The sequence below is a fragment of the Vulpes vulpes genome, chromosome 10 (genome assembly GCF_048418805.1).
Source record: "Vulpes vulpes isolate BD-2025 chromosome 10, VulVul3, whole genome shotgun sequence".
Taxonomy (NCBI): domain Eukaryota; kingdom Metazoa; phylum Chordata; class Mammalia; order Carnivora; family Canidae; genus Vulpes; species Vulpes vulpes.
In genome coordinates, this window is record NC_132789.1 from 14,686,335 (window position 1) to 14,709,373 (window position 23,039).

General features: G+C 37.6%; 1 protein-coding gene across 2 annotated transcripts in view; it reads right to left on the reverse strand.

Annotated features, from left to right (window-relative positions):
• The window catches only part of TAOK3 (TAO kinase 3), a 179,754-nt gene that overhangs the window by 11,640 nt on the left and 145,075 nt on the right, over positions 1–23,039 (reverse strand). The window contains exons 1-5 of one of the 2 annotated variants that reach the window (XM_026015830.2): positions 21,725–22,080; positions 21,349–21,483; positions 12,984–13,220; positions 11,200–11,328; positions 6,675–6,878 (exon numbers count right to left, since the gene is read on the reverse strand). In XM_026015830.2, the coding sequence (XP_025871615.1) occupies positions 6,675–6,878; positions 11,200–11,328; positions 12,984–13,169 (519 nt within the window). In that variant the 5' untranslated portion in view covers positions 13,170–13,220; positions 21,349–21,483; positions 21,725–22,080. Of the gene's footprint in view, positions 1–6,674; positions 6,879–11,199; positions 11,329–12,983; positions 13,221–21,348; positions 21,484–21,724; positions 22,081–23,039 lie in introns of those variants that run through there. The other variant, XM_026015829.2, reaches the window with a different exon arrangement.

Below are 23,039 nucleotides of genomic sequence, written 5' to 3' on the forward strand. Positions count from 1 at the left end.
ATAAAAACTACATATGTGGTAGCCATCCACTGCTACTAAGTGGGCTGAGGATTAGAGAAATCTGGGCTTAGAACATGAAGAATGAAGGAGGGAAAGACAGACGTGCAGGTAATATGCTGGTGCCCATGTTCATAACTGGGGATGATGCTGTATTCATAGCTCTCTCGTAGGCCCAGCTGTATTATTGCTACTGGATTTTGTGAAATATTCCTCTAGTTCTGTAATAAATTCCCTGGTTTTGGCTTAAACTCGCTCAAATAAATTTTAGTAACGTAAACAAAATAACCTTAATTAACACAAGGAAATAAGTTTTATGTGTAAATTTTAAAAAGGAGAACAAGGTTAAAAATGATAAATGCTATAAAAAAAGGTAAAAACTTCTGCTGTAAGATTTCTGAAAGGGTGGTATTACTACTAGTTAAAACAGTCAAGAAAAGGGGTGGCTGGCTGGCTCAGTTGGTGAAGCATCTGCCTTGGGCTCAGGTCATGATCCCAGGGTCCTGAAATCGAGCCCCACATTGGGCTCCTTGCTCAGCAGGGAGTCCGTTTCTCTCTCTGCCCCTCCCTGCTTGTGTTCTCTTTCTCTCTAATAAATTAATAAAACCTTCTTCTTCTTCTTCTTCTTCTTAGAAAAAAAAGTCAAAGGAAAAGAAAGTTTGTGAGCTGGACTTTGAGTGAGAACAAGAGTGACTCTCTTCTCTGATGACATCCACTGTGGGACAAAGTGTAAGTCATTTATTTTCAGATACGTTAATATCAATAACATTTGCATATTGGTTGTTGAGAATATCTTGCACACTTGGCTCTTTTAACCACTTGAAGAGAAGTCCGTTATTTATTTATTTATTTATTTATTTATTTATTTATTTATAGAAGTCCTTTAAATGGCACAGCATCTGTACCTGGAGCAAAGTCACTAGTCATTCATTCATTTATTCAACAAATATTTGTTGCACATTTCACATGTGTTAGGCACTGTTGTAGACAGTAGAGATACAGCCATGAACAAGTACATCCCCTCATGGAGCTTATTTTCTAGTGGGGAAACAAAGTATAAATGCAATTTACACTTGTCTTAAGGAAAAAAGATAACCTAGAGCACCTCACCTCGCCCCTTCTTGCATTTTGCTTTCCCTTATTTTACTTTTACTCTGTCTAGGCCATTTAATGTATTCTTTTAAAAGTCACTAACTGGCCCCTAGGTGGCACCAAAGGATGGTGAAGTCTTCTCGGAACTAAAGCTATTCTAGACCAATGACCAAGAAAAAAGCCAAGGAAAGCCTTTAAATAGGTAAAGATCCTGTTCCTAGATTACTATATCTTTTTTTAACTTTTGAGTACCAGGTCTCTCAATATTGGGCATTTATTCATTACACATCTTCCTAAACTGAAAAGTCCAAAATGAGTCTGGGCTGCCAAGAGCCCTAAAACTTCTGGGGAAAAAAAGACACAAAGCAAACAACATTTTCAGAAGAAATCAAATACTTTGCTTTATGTTTCATAGGATGCTTCAGGATGCCACCCACAAAATACCTGCATCAGAAACACCTGGGCTACACATGATTGGTTGTAATAACATGTCACACAGCTAATTCTGATACTTACTAAAGTTTGAGAATCAATAGAAAAATATTCAGGGTATGAGTCAATCATGTATGATATTGGACAAGTCTTTTAACATGCATTTTAGTTTCCTCAGGTGTAAAGTGAGGATAACAGTACCTATACCACGGACAACCATTCTTGTGAAGATGAGGTGAAAGGCCAGGAACAATCTTCAGAAAGGCTTCAGAACATATCAACATATTATTATTATTATTCTGTATTCAGAAGTGAGAATCTGGCATATAATACCTTAAATCTAGTTTTTAATAAATGATTAAAAAAGGGAGATAAGCAGGATAATAAAATTGCTTTTCTGTTACAATTGTTAAGTTGCTCCCTTTACCTTTAATTCACACATCTAAGTTGCTGGGGTGTAAGTTGATAAACTGTCTACATTATTATTATTATTACTGACTCCCTACGAGTCTATTGTTGTGCCTACATAAAGATGTGTAATGTGCTTTAAATTTTTATTTATTTTTATTATTTTTAGAATATTTTATTTATTTATGAGAGACACAGAGACACAGGCAGAGAGAGAAGCAGGCTCCATGCAGGGAGCCGACGTGGGACTTGATCCCGGGTCTCCAGGATCACACCCTGGGCTGAAGGCGGTGCTAAACTGCTGAGCCACCCAGGCTGCCCTACTTTAAATTTTTAAAAGTGATTTCTTATATATCACTCAGTCCCACTTGCAACCCTATGAGGTGGTAAGCCTGCAAGGGCTTACCCCTTTTCCATAGGATGGTAAGACATTTGGGAATTGAGAGACTAACATAAGATCATACAACTTCTATAAAGTAGAATTGAGTCTAAAACTCAGATTTGGGAGTTTTCAACAGTTTCCATTAAAAGATGTCCCAACAAATGGTTTATATTTTCCTGTTTTATGCTTTTTTTTTAGCCTGTGACACAACATTCTGAAGAATCCCTCTGCTCTGGCTAGACATGATGCAGTGGTTGCTTTGTCTGTACAAATGGCACAATGTGCAGTCACCTTCAGCTTATACCAATTACATAAAATGAGCTGAGCAAAAACAAAAGCAAATGTAATGGTATAGGTGATTTTGCCCACCACTGCTCTCCACATCTATATGCCCTGGAGGCAGCAGAAAATGAGAGACATGTGGGCTCCCCTTCCCTCAGCTCACATCACACGCTGTGTGCACCCTCCCCAAAGCTGAGAGGGAGCTTAGTGTCGAAACACATGTACTTTTCATATGCTATGGCCCTTGAACAAATGACTGTATTTTATGACTTTACCTCCTGTGTAAGATGTGGATCAGGGTGTGTCCCATGACAAACCTTTCCCAACCATGACCCAAGTGCTACTACTTTAAAAGCAGTTGCTCTCACTCAAGTAAAAAATTGTGTCCTCATGCCCAGTGAGGTTGAGTTAAGAACTAGAACTTAAACTTTTAAATGGAGATGTTGTTAGCCTATCACATTCAACGCTTTCTTAGTTTCAGTTCTTGGTTTCATAACTGGTAAGAAAATAGCCAGCATCTGTGTACAGTGATGATAGGGGAAGACTGTGTACAGTCTGTGGTGAGCCTTTTCAATGTTTTCATTAACCAAAAGGATCGCTCATACTCAGTTTTTGCAAAGACACAGAAAAACAGGAGGTCTTTGTTGGTGGGAGTATAAACCCCTCAAGGGCAATCTGGCTATGTCTACCAAAAATTTACACATATACATTGTGACCCCAAAATTCCACTTCTGAGAATATATCCTACAAAATATTTGCATATGTGTAAAAAGATCTGCATAAAAAGATGCTCTCTGTGGCACTGTTAGTAATACTGCAAAACTTCAACAAAATATCCACTGAGAAGTACTTCATTAAATAAATATTTTTATAGCCATACCCTTAAAATTCACTATTAATGGTTAAAAAAAAAAACAAAAAACAGAAAGAGCTGTATCTCCTGGACAGTGAATGAGAAAAAGAGAAGAGTTACAAAATAGTACAGTGGACATTTTTGTAGGTTCAGTATCCATTTCCCCTTCTTTTATTAACAGGCTCCTGTTTTGCTTGAGAAACTCCTCCACCCAATCTGTAATCAGAGTATTGAGTAAGGGACTAAGTGCATTGCCCAATCAAGGTCTCACTCCCTAAGGAATGTGAATCTTAAGCAGAAATGATACAAAGATTAAACATGGTAGGAGGAAATACATCCATATGGCAATGTTCTGAGGAATGTCCATTAGCTCTTACTCTCTAGGTCATGGAATTTACTTTTCCAGCTTAGGTCGTCATCTTCTCTGGCTTGGTTCTTCAGCTCTGTCATCTAACCCATATCCTTTCAATAAATTCCTTTCCATTCTTGGGCAGCCAGTGTTTGTTCCTATGGCTTGCAAGCCAAAAAAAAACCCACTGATACTAATGTAATCTTACTTTTGCAAAGTTAAAGTTATATATAAGCTGAATGTATGTATCATATATATAAAGAAAAGGAAATTTGGAAATCTGGATACCAAGTTAATGGTAGTCAGGTCAGAGACTGAGTGGAATGGGATTATCAAGAACTTTCACTACTCAACTATGTTTTTTTTTTTTTTTATGTTCTCATAAATAAAAACTTAGACTCAAGAAAAATACTCTTGTAAGAAAACTACTCTTGTAAGAGGGCTAGAACTTTGTCAGTTGGTTAGAACCTGACACTAATGAAGTCACAAATATAGTTTCTATCACTTTTGGGGAATAACTGTCTTCTGCAGTTTTTATTGGCACTAATTGTTTCTTTGGCCTTAGACTTCTTCCATATATGTGCTATCAGAACAACAATAATAATCGCCAGATGAAAAGAATCCCAAATATCTTATTTTCAAATGGCTTTTGGACTTTTTTCATTAGGATTTTTTTGCCTTCTAACAAATGACAGCATGTCTAATACAGGATTAATCAGTTTCTTATCAACACCTCTCTCTAAGCTTCTTGGTTTCTGCCCAAATTTACATGTAACCAAGTCCTGAACACCAGAAATAACTTTGATTCTACCTTTGTCTTTTCTTTCATATTCTATGGTATGCCAAGTCCTGTTTGTTTTATATTCAAGATATGCTTCCAATTTGCCTCTCTTTTTATAGCTGCCATGACCATCTTTGTCTATACCCTATTTCTTACCACCTGAGTACTCTGCTTCTTATTTTTAACCCCTAACTCAATGTTTCTCAACCTTCCCCCCCATTATCATTCTTTTTCTTTTTTTAATCATAAAGAGCCTTTCTAGACTTTCCCCTCCCCTGATCAATTCCATCCATGAAATGTAAATACCACCGATACACTGTATTATCTGTTTATGTACTGTGTCACTTGAGAGGGCCTGACTCTTGTAGTATCTACGACCCTTCCCCTGCAAGAACCCATTTTCACTCCCCTAGGGACAGTATCACCTCCACTGAGAATGTAGGCTTGAATCAATCTGTGCATCACCCACCCAAACCGGGCTGTTCTCTTTAAAGTAAGATTTTAAGGGTGTCTTGGTGGCTCAGTAAGTTAAGTGTCTGCCTTCAGCTTGGGTCATGATCCCAGGGTTCTGGGATTGAGCTCTGCATTGGGCTCTCTGCTCAGTGAGGAGACTGCTCCTCCCTCTCCTGCTACCTGCCACTCTGCCTACTTGTGCTCTGTCAAATAAATGAATGAAATCTTTAAAAAAAAAAAAAAAAAAGAAGTAAAATTTTAGCCATATCACTCATTGCCTGGCTCAAAAATAAATGGTCAGCAGTTTCTCCCTCTTCCAGTGAGATGAGACAATACAGATAAAGGACCTGAGCCTGACTCATCATACATGTTTGACAAATTTTAGTTTATTCCATTCCTTCTCCTTCCCAGTTGAATACTGCTCTCCAAAGAGCTTACACTGTACCAATGCACATTCCCATTATATATGTCTTCAGTGCTTGTTTCTCTTGTGTGGACTAACACTTTTTTTTTTTTTTTTTGCAAACTTTCATATTTTTACCAATGTCTTAGTTCATTTATGAGGGTTTCTCTGATTACTCCAGGTCAAGATGTTTTCCTATGGAACTTTGTATCTACAACTGAATCACATTCTGTGCTCCTCATCTCAGTGAATAATGTCTTATTCATCCAGTTTCCCAAATTAGAAACTTTGAAGTCATTTTTGACTCCTCTCTCTTCTGAAATTCTGATGCCATTTGGTTGGAATTACTGTCAGTTCTGCTTCAGATCTAATCTCTCCCCATTGTCTCTTCCAGGTCAAGCTAGAGAAAGAATGTCCTAGCTGATCTCATTGTACTTTGCTTCTTGCTGCTGTAGCCTACTCTCACACTGATTCACTACTTCTTTCAAAGAAAACTCTCTTTGACCTCCTGCTTAAAAGTCTCGAATGGCCATGCAACTGCCTTCAGGCTAAAATTGAAATAACGTGTCTTAACAAAAAAGGTTCTCTGCCTTCTGCTTCTAATTACCCTTGTTCTGACATTACACTTTGTGGAAAACTCAATTTCTCATCAGTCCCTGAGTCCTCCAAATTTTTTCACGACTGCATGCCCAGGACATTTTATTTATATGTCTATTGTATCTGATGTGTTACATTGTAACTAGTCTGTTACATGTCTGTTTCTCCTTTTAGATTTAGGGTTACTTGAAGGCAAGAAGTATAGCTCCTCCTGAGCCCTGGCATCTCCAGCACAGTGCCTAGCACTAAGGGGCACTGGATGACTAGATGGCTTAATTGTGGAGCATCATTCTATTACTTAGTATTTCATGTGGAGCAAAACCCCAGTGTTTGACAAGCAGGCTGAAAGCAGAAATTCTTTATACCTTTTGATTCTCCACCGCATAATATGGCTTATAATGGGTGCTCAATAAAACCCTATTACATTTATTTGGAAAATGTTGATTCCTTACTCTGTAAATGGGCTTTCTCTTTCATCACAGTAGTGAATTTGTTCCCTGACTACTTTTGTACACCTACTTTGTGTCAGGCGCTACACTAAAGACTATAAAGGTTCAGGATGTAAGAATGGACACAACAGTCATGATCTTCACAAAACTTCTTGTCTCATAAGTCAGTGATGATAGTAATGAATATAATAAATACCTCCCGAATGTTCTGCTGCTCCACCTCATGCCGCTTGATCATTATTTTCCGCTTAAAGAAACGACAGTTTTTGTCGTAGTACAGTCTCTGCTGGGTGAGAAGGTGGGCTTCCTCTTCAGCCTGTGTGTGCTGCAAGTTCTCTTTATGCTTGGATATCCGCTCTTGCTTTTCTTTCTTGGGTGTGCTATGGTCTTCATTCATCTCCTTCACAAAACAAAACAAAAACACAAACAAACAAAATCAGCATGCTGGTCTCATCAAGTAAAAGGAACTAATAGTTCATTGCAATGGCAGATTAAATTATTTGGAGAGCAACTGAGAATGTAAAGACAGAAAGACTTGGCACTGCATATCCACCCTCCGCCCCAACTTTTGTTTATTGATTAACTGAGTATTAAGTGAGAGGGAGGCTTATTAGTTCCCATGTCTCTGGCTTCTTCCTCTCTGAAATAATTGGTTCACTCATTCAATCAATATACACTTACTGAGTTCTTATCATGTGACAGGCACTGTGCAAGGCACAAGGATACAATGATGAGCAAAAGAACATGATTACCACTATCATGGGGCTTCACAGTCTAGAAGCAAATATTAAAGAACAGTGGAAATGAACTGAAAATGACTGTGATAGCTGCTGTGAAGGTGAAGTACTTCATTTTACAAGGATGCTTAAAAGAACATACTTGGTTTTGGTAACAACTAAGCTGAAATTTGAAAAACCTGTAGGAGCTAACCACTGAAAAGGAGGAGGGGAGAATACTCTGGGTAGAAGGTATATTAACTGAAACATGGTACAATCAAGAAACAGAGAGCAGGCCAGGGTGGTGGGTGCAGTGTGACATGAAATGAAGTAGGACCATCAGAAGTCTTACTGGCCAAATTAAAGACACTGATCTGTAGCATAGGAGACAAGGATTTTATACATGTTGGAATGACAGAATGAGATGCATCTCAAAAAGAGGACTCTTGCTGCCTTGTGGAGAACAGAGTGGAGGAGACAAGACCAGGAAAAGTGGACAGATTTCACAAATAAGAGGTAACTCAGTAAATGTCGTTAGTTTTAATTTCAGGAAAAAACATTCTTTATTTGCTATTAGAGAGTAAATGAACTACCTATATTTCCAAAAAGACAAAAGTCACAATTTTTCCAGACTATATGGATAAAGAAAAGAAAGCAGAGAATCAGAACACTTAAGATGATGTTAACTTTACGGAGAAAGAAGACCATTTTTAGAGAAAGCACAGTGCACTCTTTTTTGTTCATACTGACAAGCTTGACGTATAATATTTGGTTAACTACTCAGTGAAAATCTTATTAATACTAATTAATACTAATCTTGTTAATACTTATTTTACTTAATGTTTTGTGATGCAGATATTACATACTATTTAGATTATTTTTGCACTTAGTCAAGAAGCCCTGGTAAATCAACTTTCAACTTTCCTATTCCAGTGAAGTCTTAAGTGAAATATCAGAATCAACAAGAGAGAAAGCTGTTTTGAGTATGGAGTAAGCTGGAATCACAACAGGAAGGCTCGGTGATTCATCTCTTGATGCTATGACTTCACTACTATGTTTGGCATTAACCACTACATTGCACACCCAAGTTCAAATGTGACCATGTAAAGTCACTCCAAAATCAAGAATAAATTATTTCTAGACCACTCATCATCCATATTGCTCACATCCCCATTGTCTATCAAACAGTGGAAATAATGGAGTTTGTTTTGCTACCCCCAGGGCAATACCTTTAAATATATCAATGTCTAAATATACATGGCACCTTAAATAATCATAACTGAACTTTACTTCATAAGCAGTAGTATTAGCTTTGCATAGAAAGGCTTACAGGGGCTATCTCAAACTGAGTTTAGGCTTGTTTTTCCTCATGAGAGTGTTGAAAGACTTGTAAGTTTAGGCCTGTGGTTTCCTGCACTCATAAATCTGAGTAACAAAGATGTCTGAGGATTAAGTGGGGATTCTCAAATGCTGTTCTGTGGGAGAATCTTCTACAGGTTGAGTTCATGCAATCTCCAAATACCTCAGTGCTAGAAAATTTCAAAATGGTGGCTGCAGTCACAAAGTGTGGCCTACAGAGCATGAGTAAACACATGGAGTTAGAAATAAGAATGTAAAAAAAAAATTAAAAAAAAAAAAAAAGAAATAAGAATGTAAGTGTAATTGAGAATATTTCAAAATTTCTTTTTTTTTTTCAAAATTTCTTATAGAAAAATCAATGTTATCTCTGTGATCCAGCAATATCTTTCTATTATGATATAATAATTAGGCTCAAGCAATAACTCAGAGAAAATGGATAGAACATGAACTTTCTTAGTTGGGCTATTTCTCCCTACAGCCTGGTTTTCTAGACCTTTATAGCATCAGAGATTTTCCCATTTAGGCAGTGTGGGTTAAATACAAATTTCTGTCAGTCTCAACAATCACCATGGCTCATCTGGGCAGGACTTTAGTCCTGAGGCTCACCCCAACCCACTTGCTTTCACTTCCTAAGTAAAACAGAATTGGAGAGGAACCTTGATAAGTTCCATTTGTTAACCTAGAATAAGAGCTCAAATAAATGATTTCACATACTGAAACCATGCCCCATATTGAATTTTTTTTAAATCTTAATACACCAGTAATCTACAAATAAGAAATGCTAAGTCTTACGAGGAGCAAAGCTTAGGGAACTGCATGCAGGCCATTCACTATAAGCAGTGGTGGGAGAACTTTAGAAACCTGAGCTTTCAGATCAAACTGCAGTTCATCAGAGGGCTCTTCATTTCTATTGGTGGACTTCAATCCAAGTTTTAAGAACCGTTCAATAATTTATCCTCTGATAAAGACATGTACCAGGCAGGGATACAGTCACGGGGGGAGGGGGAGGGGGAAGAGAGAGAGAAATGGTCTCTGCTCTTATCACTTACTGGTTAGTAGGGTAAGTAACTAAAACAAAACAAAACAAAACAAAACAAACACCTGTAAACTAAAAAAAAATGGGGGGGGGATACTTGAAAACTAGTGTTATGAAACCAGAGGCACCTGACTTGGTTGAGGAAGCAGGAAAGGCTTCCCTTAGGAAATGATTTTTATTTTTATTTTTTTTAAGTAGACTCCATGCTCAATGTGGGGCTTGAACTCATGACCCTGAGATCAAGAATCACATGTTCTACAGATTGAGCCAGCCAGGTGGTCCAAGGTAAGGTATTAATAAATAATCCTAAATCTTACAAGAGGAAGGAGTAAGAATTAACAGCAGAGGGAGAGGTGGGGGCTGGGAGAGCATCCTGGTGGAAGAAACAGTATAAAGAAACAGTCTTCTCCAAAGGCCTTGGAGAAAAGTGAAACTTGATGCATTTGAAGAACCAAAAGGTTACCACTGTGGCAAGAGCAGCAAAGCGTCAGGTGTGGGGTAAGCAGGTGGGGGTACAGTGGTGTGAGGTGAGACTAGAGGGGAGGCTGATAGTAGATTACTTAGGGACTTCTAGTATTTTGATCTATTCTAAGAGCAATGGGAAGCCAACAAATGTGAAAATCATGAGGAGATATGATAAGACTTAGGTTTTTTTTTTTTTTTTAAGCTTTATTTTGTGTGTGTGTGTGTGTGTGTGTGTGTGAGAGAGAGAGAGAGAGAGAGACAGAGAGACAGAGAGAGAGAGAGAGAGAAAGCAGGGGGAGGGGCAGAGGAAGATGGAGAGAATCCTCAAGCAGACTCCCTCTCTAGCACAGAGCCTGACAGGGGGCTCAATCCCAGGACCCTGAGATCATGACCAGAGCCAAAACAAGAGATGGATGCCCAACTGATTGAGCCACCCAGATGCCCCAAGACTTATGGTTTGAAAAGATCACTCTGGCTAAAGTCGCTGAAGAATAAACTGGAAGTAGGCAAGAATGGTTTAGAGTTAAATCAATGGTTCTTCAAATCTGATGCCTGGATCAGCAGCATTGACATCACTTGGGAACTTGTTAGAAATGCACATTTCAAATTCCACCCAGACCCACTGAATCAGAAAATCAGAAAACTAACTCTAGTGAGTTGGCAATCCATTTTAATAAGTGCTTCAGGTGATATAAAGTTTGAGAATAAATGGTTTAGACTATTAATGACAACATAAGATTAATCAATTTTAAGTTTCAACCATTCTTTTTTTTTTAAGATTTTATTTTTAAGTAATCTCTACACCCAACATGGGGCTCAAACTTATAACCCAATATCAAAAATTACATGCTCCACCAACTAAGCCAGCCAGGTTCCCCTTAAGCTCTAACCATTTTTTTTTTTAATTTTTAAAATTTATTTATGAGATAGTCATACAGAGAGAGAGAGAGACAGAGAGAGACAGAGACACGGGCAGAGGGAGAAGCAGGCTCCATGCACTGGGAGCCCGACGTGGGACTCAATCCCGGGTCTCCAGGATTAGGCTCTGGGCCAAAGGCAGGCGCCCAACCACTGCACCACCCAGGGATCCCAAGCTCTAACCATTCTAATGGCAACTTGATGACAACAAATATTGGTACTCTTACCTCTTTTATTTTTTCCTTACAAATCTTATACTGCTTCTTCTGACTTTCCAAGAAAGTTGTCAAGTCTTTCTTCTGCTGGGCCAAGATCTGTTGCTGGAACTTCTTCTCATCTGCTGCAGCTACCTTTGCCTGATAAAATGACATACAATCTAGGATAATTTGTTTTTCACACAGAATTCAGCTGTCTATATCTTCCAATGCATGAAAGAGTCCATAAGTGCTGAATAATGTGGTGTTTTTTGAACACTTAATAAAAAACAAAATAAATACTTGCTCTGATTCTCTTGTATCTTAAATAATGTGGAATTGTTACCATTGAAAAATACATTCCCAATTATGGGAAAAATATGAAAGCAAGCCATAAACATGTTTTACTGAACATACAAAATATACAAGGGATGAAAAGTGAACTAAGGATTCTAATAAAATATTTTTTTTCATAATGTCGGTAGCCCACAGATTAAATTATAAAAATGGTTAAATAACCATGACAGGCCAGTTTTATTTCAAGAAACTCACTCTAATTGATGAATAACATTTTGTTTTCTTAGGCACCTGCTACAATCCACAATAGTCAGACACTGGGACATATCGAGGGATCCCAAATGGATAGAACACAGACCAAATAAAAGATAACCCAATAAACACTGGCTCCTGAAAGTGACCAATCTAAGTTTCTGGGGACCATTAGATGCAGCACATATGTAAGATGAGATGCTTCGGAGACAGGGAGGGAATTATGCTTCATGGTTCTCTTTATGTTATCTTTTCACCTTTAACTTCTATTATCAATAATTTTTCCATCATGAACAATTTTCTCTACATATTTACCAAATAAAATCCCCAAGAAAGAATCTGATTGGCTTATTTAATCAATATCATCCCTGTTTGGGCAGAGGTTTTCATGGCAGGCTGCTTTACAGCTTGATGGCTGTTGGGGGAATGCTTCATCTGCAGTTCTGATGTTCCCTTCCACGTGGAGAGAGAGCTTAATTACCAAAACACCCCTGGCACTCTGTCTCCAGTCACTTCATCCCCAAGGAGCATATGTTCACCCCTGCTTTCCCACGCTATGTAAGTCTTATGGGGGTGAGGCAGGGCAGCAGGGAAGGTGACTGGTTTAGCACGGGGCCGGTGCCTAGATAGGCAAGTCTGTTCAGTTTTGTACGGTATTATTAGTGCATTTCCCTTCAGACATAAATCACTTCTCCCATCTAACACTTATCAGTAATAAAGGTAATATTTTGACTGTCTGCCTTAGCCTCTTCTTTGTTTAGAACATAGATAGGGAAGAGAGATGTCTTCTAGAAGACCCAAGCAATAGAGGATTAATTACTTGTGGCCACTGGTCAGGTGCCCATTCCTAGTCCAATCAGTGTAGGCAGGGATTATCACCACTGAAAGGGACAATCTGTAGAGCAGTATTCTTTTGAAGAGGACTGTGGGTGTGGCAGGCATGATAACAGGTCTGAACTGTGCAAGTTTCCACAGGATAGAAGCGTCTTGTTTCTTTTTATATGCACCAGACCCCCTCAAGGAACTGACTCTCAGAATATATTTGAATAGACAAGAATGAAATATACACCTGCAGTAACTATTTTAACTTTTAATGGCAATTTTAAGTAGCCCCACAAAACCTAACCCCTCTCAACTACCACCACCAAGGCAACATTGTTCCTCTATCACCAAAAGGCACACCCCTCCTGCCTTTTGCTCATGTGATGCCACTGACTGAAATAGTCCTGGCTTGGTTACAACACAAAGGCATGTGTGTGCACACTGACCTCCTTCTCTATGATAGCCACTTGCTTCTTGGCCAGCTTCTCCAGCTCTATGGACGAGTTGTTGGCATGCGTCTCCACCTCCTTCTGTAGCTTGAGGCGGTGCTCGTCCATCTCAGCCTTCAGCTTGTTCTCCAGGGCGATCAGCTGCTTCTGGTGCTGGCGCCGCATCCGCTTATAACCTGACATCTGTTCCCGCAACTCGTTCTCCTGCTCATGCTCATGGATCTGTCGTGTAACCTGATTTGGGGTGGTGAACAGAACTCAGGTAACCAGATTCATGGAAGACAAACTTTCAAGGAAAGTAGAGGAGCCCTCTGGCAGAATTCTATCTATCACTGCCACCATCAATTTACCTATTTGTTGAATGCTCACCTGTACCAGGCACTATGCTTTGTCCTCTTTATATTCTTTATCTCTAATCCTAAAAACCAACTCATTCACTCATTCATTTTAGTCATTAATGAGGTTAGTTGTTACCACCTCCATTTTATAGATGAAGAAACTGAGACTTGAGGCAATTAACTTATTCATTCAGCCAAATTGAATTTACATATTTTTGACATATTATTGCATCTCTCTTCAAGGTCATATAGCTAATAAAGGGTAGAGCTGAGATTCAGACCCATTTCTGTCTGGTTCCAGAGCCATGCTATTTCCCTTACACCAGGATTTCTCAATGTCAACACTATTGACAATGAACCAGGTAATTCTTTGTTTTGAAGGGCTGTCCTTGCATTGCAGGATATTTAGCAGCATCCCTGGCCTACCCACTAGATGCCAGTATACCTCTCAAGTCAAGGCAATCAAAAATGTCTTTAGATATTGGCAAATGTCCCTTGGGGGGCAAAATCCCTCTGGTTGAGAACCACTGCATTATATTACACCGCTTGTTTTTAAACATATTTCTAACAGTCACAGGAATTTTGATTATATTCCTAAAGTTGTTTGAACAAGATTTATTTCTGATTCTTAATATGAAAGGTGGGGGCTGTGGGGGTGAAAGGAGGAAGAGGGAGAGAGGAGAAGCAGACAGCATTCTCTTCTTTAAAATCTCCCTCTCCCACCTCCCCTTCCTTCCCCACAGAAGAGATGTCAACAAATTATAATACATTTACTCGCTCTCCTAAAGAGAAAGCATTTCTATGATTTTTAGATGGCTTTTCTTAGTAATTTTTCCTTAACCCATTCTCAGGTGAATATCCAACAAATTCAAGATTGCAAATATGAATTTTGGCATCTCTTGTTTCTTTCTATTAAGCCTTTTCTGATTTTCTACTCCTTCCTTCAGTTTATCACCCCTCTTTTTATTTTCCCTTTATTTTATCTGCTCACTTCATTTTCATCTTTCCTTTTTTAGAAAAAAAAATTACAAAATTATAACTTCAGCTTTGTTTATCGCTAAGCAATTTAGTCATTCCTATCTACCATAAGCCAATTCTCCCCAACGTCACCCTCAAACAAGTTTTACTAGAAATTTCCATCCTGCTATTAATTCTCTTTACTATTTTCAGTTTATGGGTCAAAGTGCATTTTGTACAAAGAACAATTTGTTTCTTTGCTCCTTTTAGAAGGTGTCCCTGCATACCAGACTGAGTCCTTACTATCAAGAGAGTGCTGTTCTGTAACTGGATAGTATTATCAAAGTATACCATTAAACATTAGCCGAACTTTGAAACCTTTCCAACTGAAACTAACACTAGGTTTCATATTCATTTCTCTTTTCTAAAGGACAATCCTCTTTAAAGTGTGAAGAATAAGAGCAGAAGATATTTCAAGACCAAAAGGACAGCATCACCAAAGGGGCACCTAACACTCTAAAGGAAATCTATTTTGTCATCACAATATCATGTTTCTTTTTAATGGACTTACTTCATGACAAAAGGAAAGAAAGAAATCATTTGAAATATATTTGTATATTTTACTTCCTCATGCTTACACCTTCCTCATGCTTACACCTTTCTAAAGTTCAACTATAGGGGACTACCATTTAGTCCTTACTAAATTCACTTGTTTTTCATACAAATATGTCAGTAAAGTGTCCATTCTAGGGTAATGCATTTGAGATATGTTTTATCTCTAAACTTATTTTTTCTTATGTTAGTATTCCTTCTTTAATCAAATTCCCCAAACTGAGATATGGTACACCTTAAAGCTATCATGACACATTTAAAATGTGACAACAGAAGGTCTGACTAGCTTGTGGTCAAGTATTCTCAGGATGGCCATTTCCCTAAACCAGGTACCTAAATCTAAAGTGGAAATGAATTGTGTCAAGAACATTTTTTAAAAATATTTTATTTATTTATTTATGAGAGAGAGAGAGAGAGAGAGAGAGGCAGAGGGCAGAGACATAGACAGAGGGAGAAACAGGCTCCATGCAGGGAGCCCGATGTGGGACTTGATCCTGGGACTCCAGGATCATGCCTTGAGCCAAAGACAGATGCTCAACCATTGAGCCACCCAGGCGTCCCTCAAGAACATTTTCTATCCTAACTGGTGGGTGAGTCCCTGTGAAAAGGGTGGTCCTACTGCATACCAGATCACACAACTGTGTGGCTAAGACAAATTTACAAAGCTCAATGTGCTATCATTGTTTATCACTGAATTCTAGGAGAAACACTTTGCTTCTAATGCTTCCCATAATTTGGATAATCACCTTCTTAAACTAATATCACCTTCAATATGTTGCAATGAAACTTTCTATGTTTCAACGTTAATTACCTTGTTGGACACAAATGGCGATACTGAGTTTTACAATCCCATACTCAAGCAAAGTAGACAAATTTAAATACAAGTCTGGCCAGATGCTTCATGTATGAAGTCTAACTAGAAACATATAAAATTATTATCTACAGTTATGTACACGTGCAGGTTTTAAGTTTATACTGCATGTCTTACAAATACACTATTTGGTCAACAGAATTAAAAAATAGCTCATAATTTTAAATTTTACCATGCTTTATGGTTTACAATGTACTTTCACATGCAATTTACCTCTAATTTTTATAAACCCTGGGATTTGAACTGAGGTCCTATGGTTCTTGAATTGCCTGAGGAAATTTACCCCATTAAGGCAGAGTGAAACTTTCTATTATTAAGTAATGGAAGGAATCAACACTCCAAAAAGTCAAAGCTGGACAGAATGGCAAGTCTAAACTACAAACCGAATAAGTCTAAAAATGAAAGGCAGTTACAGAAATGTAGTGACTGTAATATTCACAAATTTTTGTAGTCTCAAAAATGTGATTAGTTGAAAGTGGGCAGTAGCATCTTGCCACACCTAGTAGGTTGCTTGAACACAATACCATTCTGTCCCTTACTGTATTACTGACCTTGGGCAAATTACTCAACTTCTTGAAGGTTCTCAAAGAGGAGCCACTGCTACAATGAGATCACTGATGGATAACACTTATGTCCAGCAAGATGTCTGACATATAAGAGATGTTTGATATATGTTGATTTCCTTCCTTGTCCTGCCAGGGTCTGAGTAGTATGTCTCTTTTTCCCTCCACCAAGCATTTCTAGTGATACGGACATAGATCAGAAGGAGTGGATCCAAGAAAAAGGGCAAGTTTAAAAATAAAACTTAATTGTATCCAGGTCATGGCTTATAAAATAAGTATGCATAATCTCTGACTCTGAATTATTAACCATTTAACATACCTGGAGTAATATATAAAAGTTAAGAGTCATAAAAGACTGAACTTTTCCCAAAAAGTTTCTATAGCTATTTCATCTCATCTTATTTAATTTTGGCAAAAATTTGGACCTAAAACACTACTACATCCAAAGTGTACTATCTGCCTACCAACTGAAGAACACTGCACTAGAGGGCTAATAAGCAACTTACTGAACATAAAAGAGGAGCATAGCAGCTGATAATGTTACCCTCTTAAGAGATCAAAGCCAACTTACAAGATTAATTATGAGTAAGAATCAAAATAATGCGTATGATAAAACTGCCTACCTCGGCTCTTAGAATAAATGAAATTTATAGCAAGTTCTTAAAAAGAATACACTGGGTCACATTTTGACATTAGAAATTTCATATTCCACTCTTTAGAACACCTAGGGAAAAATGTTTTAAGTTCATAGCAAAAGTAATGATGGATAACAGGCAATTCTGTCTCATACAGAAACACTGAACAAAGCACTTAGAAATGTATACTTGCAAATCCAAATTCTCATGTGCTAGCAGGGCTAGAAGAGACTTCACTCATTCATTTGTTCATTCACTGATTCAACATGTTTATGGAGAGAGTTCAGTCATGCGGGTTGGGGCAGATAGACTGGGCAGCATAAATGAAAAATGCTCTCAGTAATGATCTTAGTGAGATTAAGAAGCCAAGGAAAAGGAAAGAAGAGCTATAAAATATTCTGACAAGCATCCTTTGGTACACTATCCAGGAAGAGAACACATATTCAAGCCTTTAGAAATAGAACAGAGGGGCTCATGAGGAGTGAAACAGCATTTACTGCAGAGGCTCTAATATTTTTATGCTTGTCTACCAAACTCTTCAGGTATCCAATTTCACGATTAGCTGAAAATTAGGTTGCATTTTTAAAACTGAAATGAAGACTCCATTTTTATATGGAGTCTTTACATTTCCTACTGAATGTAAAAGCAAAATAAAAAAAAATCCGTATTTGTATGGAAAGAACATCATTTTTGTCTACATGCTTTACTAGAGATTAGAAACTAAGAGTTTTATGCCCCTGTTCCTAAAGTGTTTTTTTTTTTTTTTTTTTAAGTAGGCCCTATACTCAACATGGCTCCTGAATTCACAACCCTAAGATCAAGAGTTGCATGCTCTACCAACTCAGCCATCCACGTGCTTCCTGCTCCCTGGACCAATATGTATTTTAACATAAATTCACTTGTTATAGTAAGACCACTCATTCCAGTGAGAATTCCCTCATAAGACCAAAAGCTGAATTGTCTGACAGATATGGACTTGTGCTCTTTATATTAACATCTACTATGAGAACTACCATATGATCCAGAACATTATGAAATTTTAAGAAATGATATCAGATGTAACAACAGCTGAAAACACTCTCATGGGTCACTAATCCAATTAAAATATTAGGATTTCCATTTACCAACAATAAAAACTTAAGGCAGGACATCTCAAAGGCCCAAAAAGGCAGATGAGTAATTCTGAAGAATTATATAAACAACTCCTTTCTCCAGATCATGAATCAGTCCATTATGAATTTTCTTACAGAAGAAGAAAAAGAAAGGATAAAACAAAGAAAGTTCTATAAAATGCCCTTCCTTTTCCTAGTTTTTCAAAATATGGTCAATAATTGCTGCCTTCAATAATTATAATAAAAAAATACATAATTCTAAAGTTTCCTCGGAGTTAACTCTGATATCAAGGTTCAGAGTCCTTGCTTTTCCTTTGTTACAAATGTAATTGTGCAGCAGTCCATAATAACATAAAAATCTCAGTTTTAAGGTGTTAAAATGGTAAAAACATCGAGCAGTAAAAGCCTGTATCCCATGGGCTACATACATACACTGGTCAATGACCCCATTCAAAAGCACAATGTAGAAAAAATGCCAAGGGCAAATCCCACAGATTTAGGCCTCTTTTAGGTTTATGTAGAAGAGGTAGGCTGATAAAACAAATTTAAGAAACTATAACTTTTTTTTTTGTCAGTTTGCAAGTCTATTTAAAATGTATACTCATTTAAAAAATATACACTCATTACTTATTTATCTAATAATTAAAAAATAATTTCTACATTCTTTTTTCTTTTCACTGTTCACTTTGAATCACTCTGTGGCTTATTAGCATTTCTATTTGAGGATTGTAAAGACTAAAACTAAACTAAAGAAATCAATACAGTATAATTACCACCTATAGGAAGTGAAGAGAGGTTTCAACAATGACGATTTTTCTTTATACTAGACTTTCATTTTCCCATGATCCTGTTCCTACTTTTATGTCATTTAAGTAACTTAGTTCTTTTCCTTTGAGCAGAGATCCATGAAAAGCAATAAGATTCATGATATACTTTTAAAATTTAGATACTTCTTTTTGATATTCCAGTGTCCTGATTTATAAATTGGAGTTAGCCTTTAAAACAGCATAGGCAGTAGAACTTTAGTACTTTAAAATATTCACACTAATAATTAGATTGTCCAAAATGAGACCATATAGAATCATATCACTTTTCCCTCCTATTAATTCTTTTTTCTTCTTTAAAAACCACTAACCTTTGATAAACTTCCATCAATCCCACCATGACTCCCAAAGCATTACATTTGGAGAGAAGGTTATCCACATTAAACAACTTATTTTATAGTGGCTACTGCAACAGCCTATTAGCTACTCAGTTTTTAACTTAGTATAGAGACAGGGAGCCTTTTTAGCAAATCAACCGTCCATCAGAGACTGATCTCAGCTATTCTCTGGCTGGGCACTAGAAAGCCTATATGATTCAGAGGGGCTCCTAAGGACTTTGCCTATAGTCCTGAGGTGGCCTAGTAGGGAATCAGCTTTCATCAACCACAGAGAAGATTGTGATGGCTGATAGGCACACAGAGTAGCCCTAGGTGAGTATATAAACATGAGCATGAGATCATTGTGGTATAGCAGTAGTAACATCTTACTAGGAGGTAGGAGAGGTCATGAATATATGATGTGGGAATGAGGGTGTGGCAAGTGACAAAAGAAGGGAACCTGTTCCAGATGGGGAAAATCCACTTGGGTATAATGTTTGTTTCACATTCAAAACCTGCTTCTGGTGCTCTGAGTCTCAGTGGCTGCTCACTATTTTTCCTCTCATTTCAACATGAACATGTCTGGATAAAGATACAAGTCTCACAAGAGTCGGTGGTAAGTAATGATATTACATAAATACCATATTTTTTTGGTCAGGTATCATGACATGAAAATATCTATTAATAATTTCATGATGCTTTATTTAGACTCAAAGCATTTTTTTTTTTTACTTGCTTAGCAATCATTAGCAAATACATAGTGGGCATTTTTATATCTCCATTACACAGTATAACATTCATGTAAAGTGAAAAATTGTCCATTAAAGACATAACAAGAAACTTCTATACAAAGGAACTTAAAGGTAGGCTTACTGATAAGCAGTTTCAATTAAATTGCTTGCTTTTAGATAGCAGCAGGTATAGCAATATATGTAGGTGCTTTAACTTCCATTTTCCTTATATTTGGGTTTTTAAGGATCATAATCCATTATTGATTCCAAAGATAATTGAAGCCTTTCAAAGACTTGAGAGATAAAAGTGGAAATCAGGTTTAAAAAATAGGACAAGAAAAATAATTTCTGGGTCGGCCTTGGATGATGTCATCATAGGATCTAAATGTAATAGCCAGGCAGTGTACACTAACTCTTCCTGCCCATGTGACCTCTAACATCAATCTGGGCAAAACAATGAATATTTCAATAATTTTTTGGCTGAGAAGTGAGATTCAGAAGCAAAAGATTAAAGAGAGTTTAGAGTGCCAAGGATGAAACGATGTGAGTGTGTGTGTGTGTGTGTGAGTATGTGAGCGCGCACGCGCACGCGTGGGGGGCCAAGGGGAGGAGGCATGAAAACTAACTCTTCCAGCACACACCCCTTTTGCTACTACAAGGGCATCCAGCAATCACATTTGCAATAGTAAAAATGCTGAAGGATCCTACAGTATCTTTTCTTCCACAACCATCCCTATCCTCTCCTACAAAGCCCTTCTTCTTGCTTTATTGGTGCCAGGAAATTCTTCAGGGGTTAAATGGGGAAGTGCAGCCACTACCATTGTTGCAATAAATAAATGAATGAACCAGAACGAACCAGCAATTCATCCCTAGGAAGCTAGTATCTTATTTTCTACAATTATATACATTAGCCAGCAGTGATACATTTTAAAAAATTCTTTTATCTTTTGATATGTGTGTATACATTACAAATACACATGCATCTATACAAAAAGAAGCCTAGTGCTCTGCATATACATACATCAAATACCTTTAAAATTTTTTTAGCATTATTATTTCAATGAAAAGACAAATAGATTTTAAAATATTGGATAGGTTAGCAACTTCATCTTAAAGGCCTTTTATTTTGCACATATAGCATATATAAATACACACACACACACACACACACACACACACAAAGGTTTTTTTCCATGCCGTAGACAATGCTAAAATATCTGAGAATCAGGTTGCCATGCCAACAGATTTTTTTCTAAAATGAATAAAATTATTAGGAGGGAGAAAACATTCTTGACTCCTTTCCTCCCATCCATGAAGCCGAGAGAGGCTCAGGGAGGGCGAGAGGCTGCCAGATGGGGAGGAGGGGAAGGAAGGGAAGGTGGGTAGAGGGGTGTTTGCTTACCAAAGATGCTGATTTGATCGTGGCAAAGCGCTCTCTGTTCCGGTAGTGGAGGGCCTGGCTCTGAACTGACTGGGTAGGCCGCGGCTCAGGCCTGGGATCGCCGTGGCCCGCCTCATCCCTTATGAATACATGATCCTGCAGAAATGGATAAAAACAAGGAGAAAGTCCAGCTGTGCTCTTTCCTCGCCGGCTGCCTCTCTCTCACCCCTCTTTCTGCACAAGCACTGCTGTTTGAAATGCATAGTTTAGCTCTCTGCTAGTCCCCGCAGCTCCCACGGTACAAAATGAATAAGCAACACATTGCAGCCTTCAGTTAGGAATGTCAGCTGATCGCTAGTGGGATGCCTTCTGAATCCCTGGCAGGCTTTTTCTTTACCTCCAGAATTACATATATGCAAAAGAAAAAAAGAATAGAAAAAACAATGCAATGTACAGACTCCTTAGAACAGTTTGCTTAAAACGCTGTAACCAAATAATTCCTTTAAAAATGTCATGTCCATGTCTAGCAAGGAGGATGCTGGTTGCTTTTAACATAAAAGCGAGCCTCCGCCTCATTCCCTTGAAAGATCTGCTTTCTCAATTTAATTTTATTTGAGATCTGTTCGGTAGGATCATCGTTCTGCCTAGAACCAGTGTAGGCTTGTGCTGAGCTGCCTCTCTGTCTTGTGCTGGGAAGATTCGGCAGTCACTGAGGGATCCTGCTTTCCAGTCATGATCGTACACAGTTCTAGCACCTTCTCTCTACAGCTTCTGAAAGGATTTTTTTTTAGATTTAAAGAGACAGGCATACAATTTTTAACCAAATGATACTTTCACAAATTCTCCCTCAACTCAGTCTCGATATGGTCACTAGAGTGAGTAAGGCTGGGATTTAATGTCTTTGGCTGATTTAATCAAATCTGTGCTTCTTGATAGGCAGAGATGATTAATCTTGTTGTAATGCCCAGTGAAAAATAACACTCCCTGGAAGGGTAATAATGGATGTTTCTTAAATGCAATTTAAATGAGTTTTAAAGGGGAAAATGCTTTCAAAGGGTGATGCTTTTCTCTATAAAAGATGGAGTGGTCAGTCAGTAAGTAGCTCTAACCCTTCAGGAAAAAAAGACACTATAATAATAGCTCAAAAACATGTACAACCATGGGGGATTTTTAAACAGTACATGTTCAGGATGGGGAAGAAGGAATTAATTTCCTAATTGCTCTTGGGTTTTAGGAGAAACCATTTGTGAGAAGTCAGTTTTGCATTTTGTCTATGACTATTTGAAAAAATTTTTAAAAATTGCTCTTTCAGCAGAAAACAAAAATTGTAGAGGTTCAGAAAACACAAAATTTTATTACATAGTCTAAAATTTTGAAAACTCAAGACACATATATTCTTGAGGGAAATTAAATTTTATATCCAGGTTTTTAGGTAAAAGCCAAGAGGCAAGATTAAATTTACCATTGGGCTGATTTTCTTTTTCCATTTATAAATTTAGAATGCTCCAGAATGTTGGGAAGGTATCTACCATTACATCTATATTTAGAGATTTTTTTCAATATACTGTATTGAGGTCTATTTTGTTTTTAAATAATGAAGGGACCTTTAATGCCACTGAGGACATATACATCAAATTCAAGGATGTTCTATTACTGCTGTCCTATATGACAACCATAGCCACATGGATATTTAAATTAAATGCAATATAAAA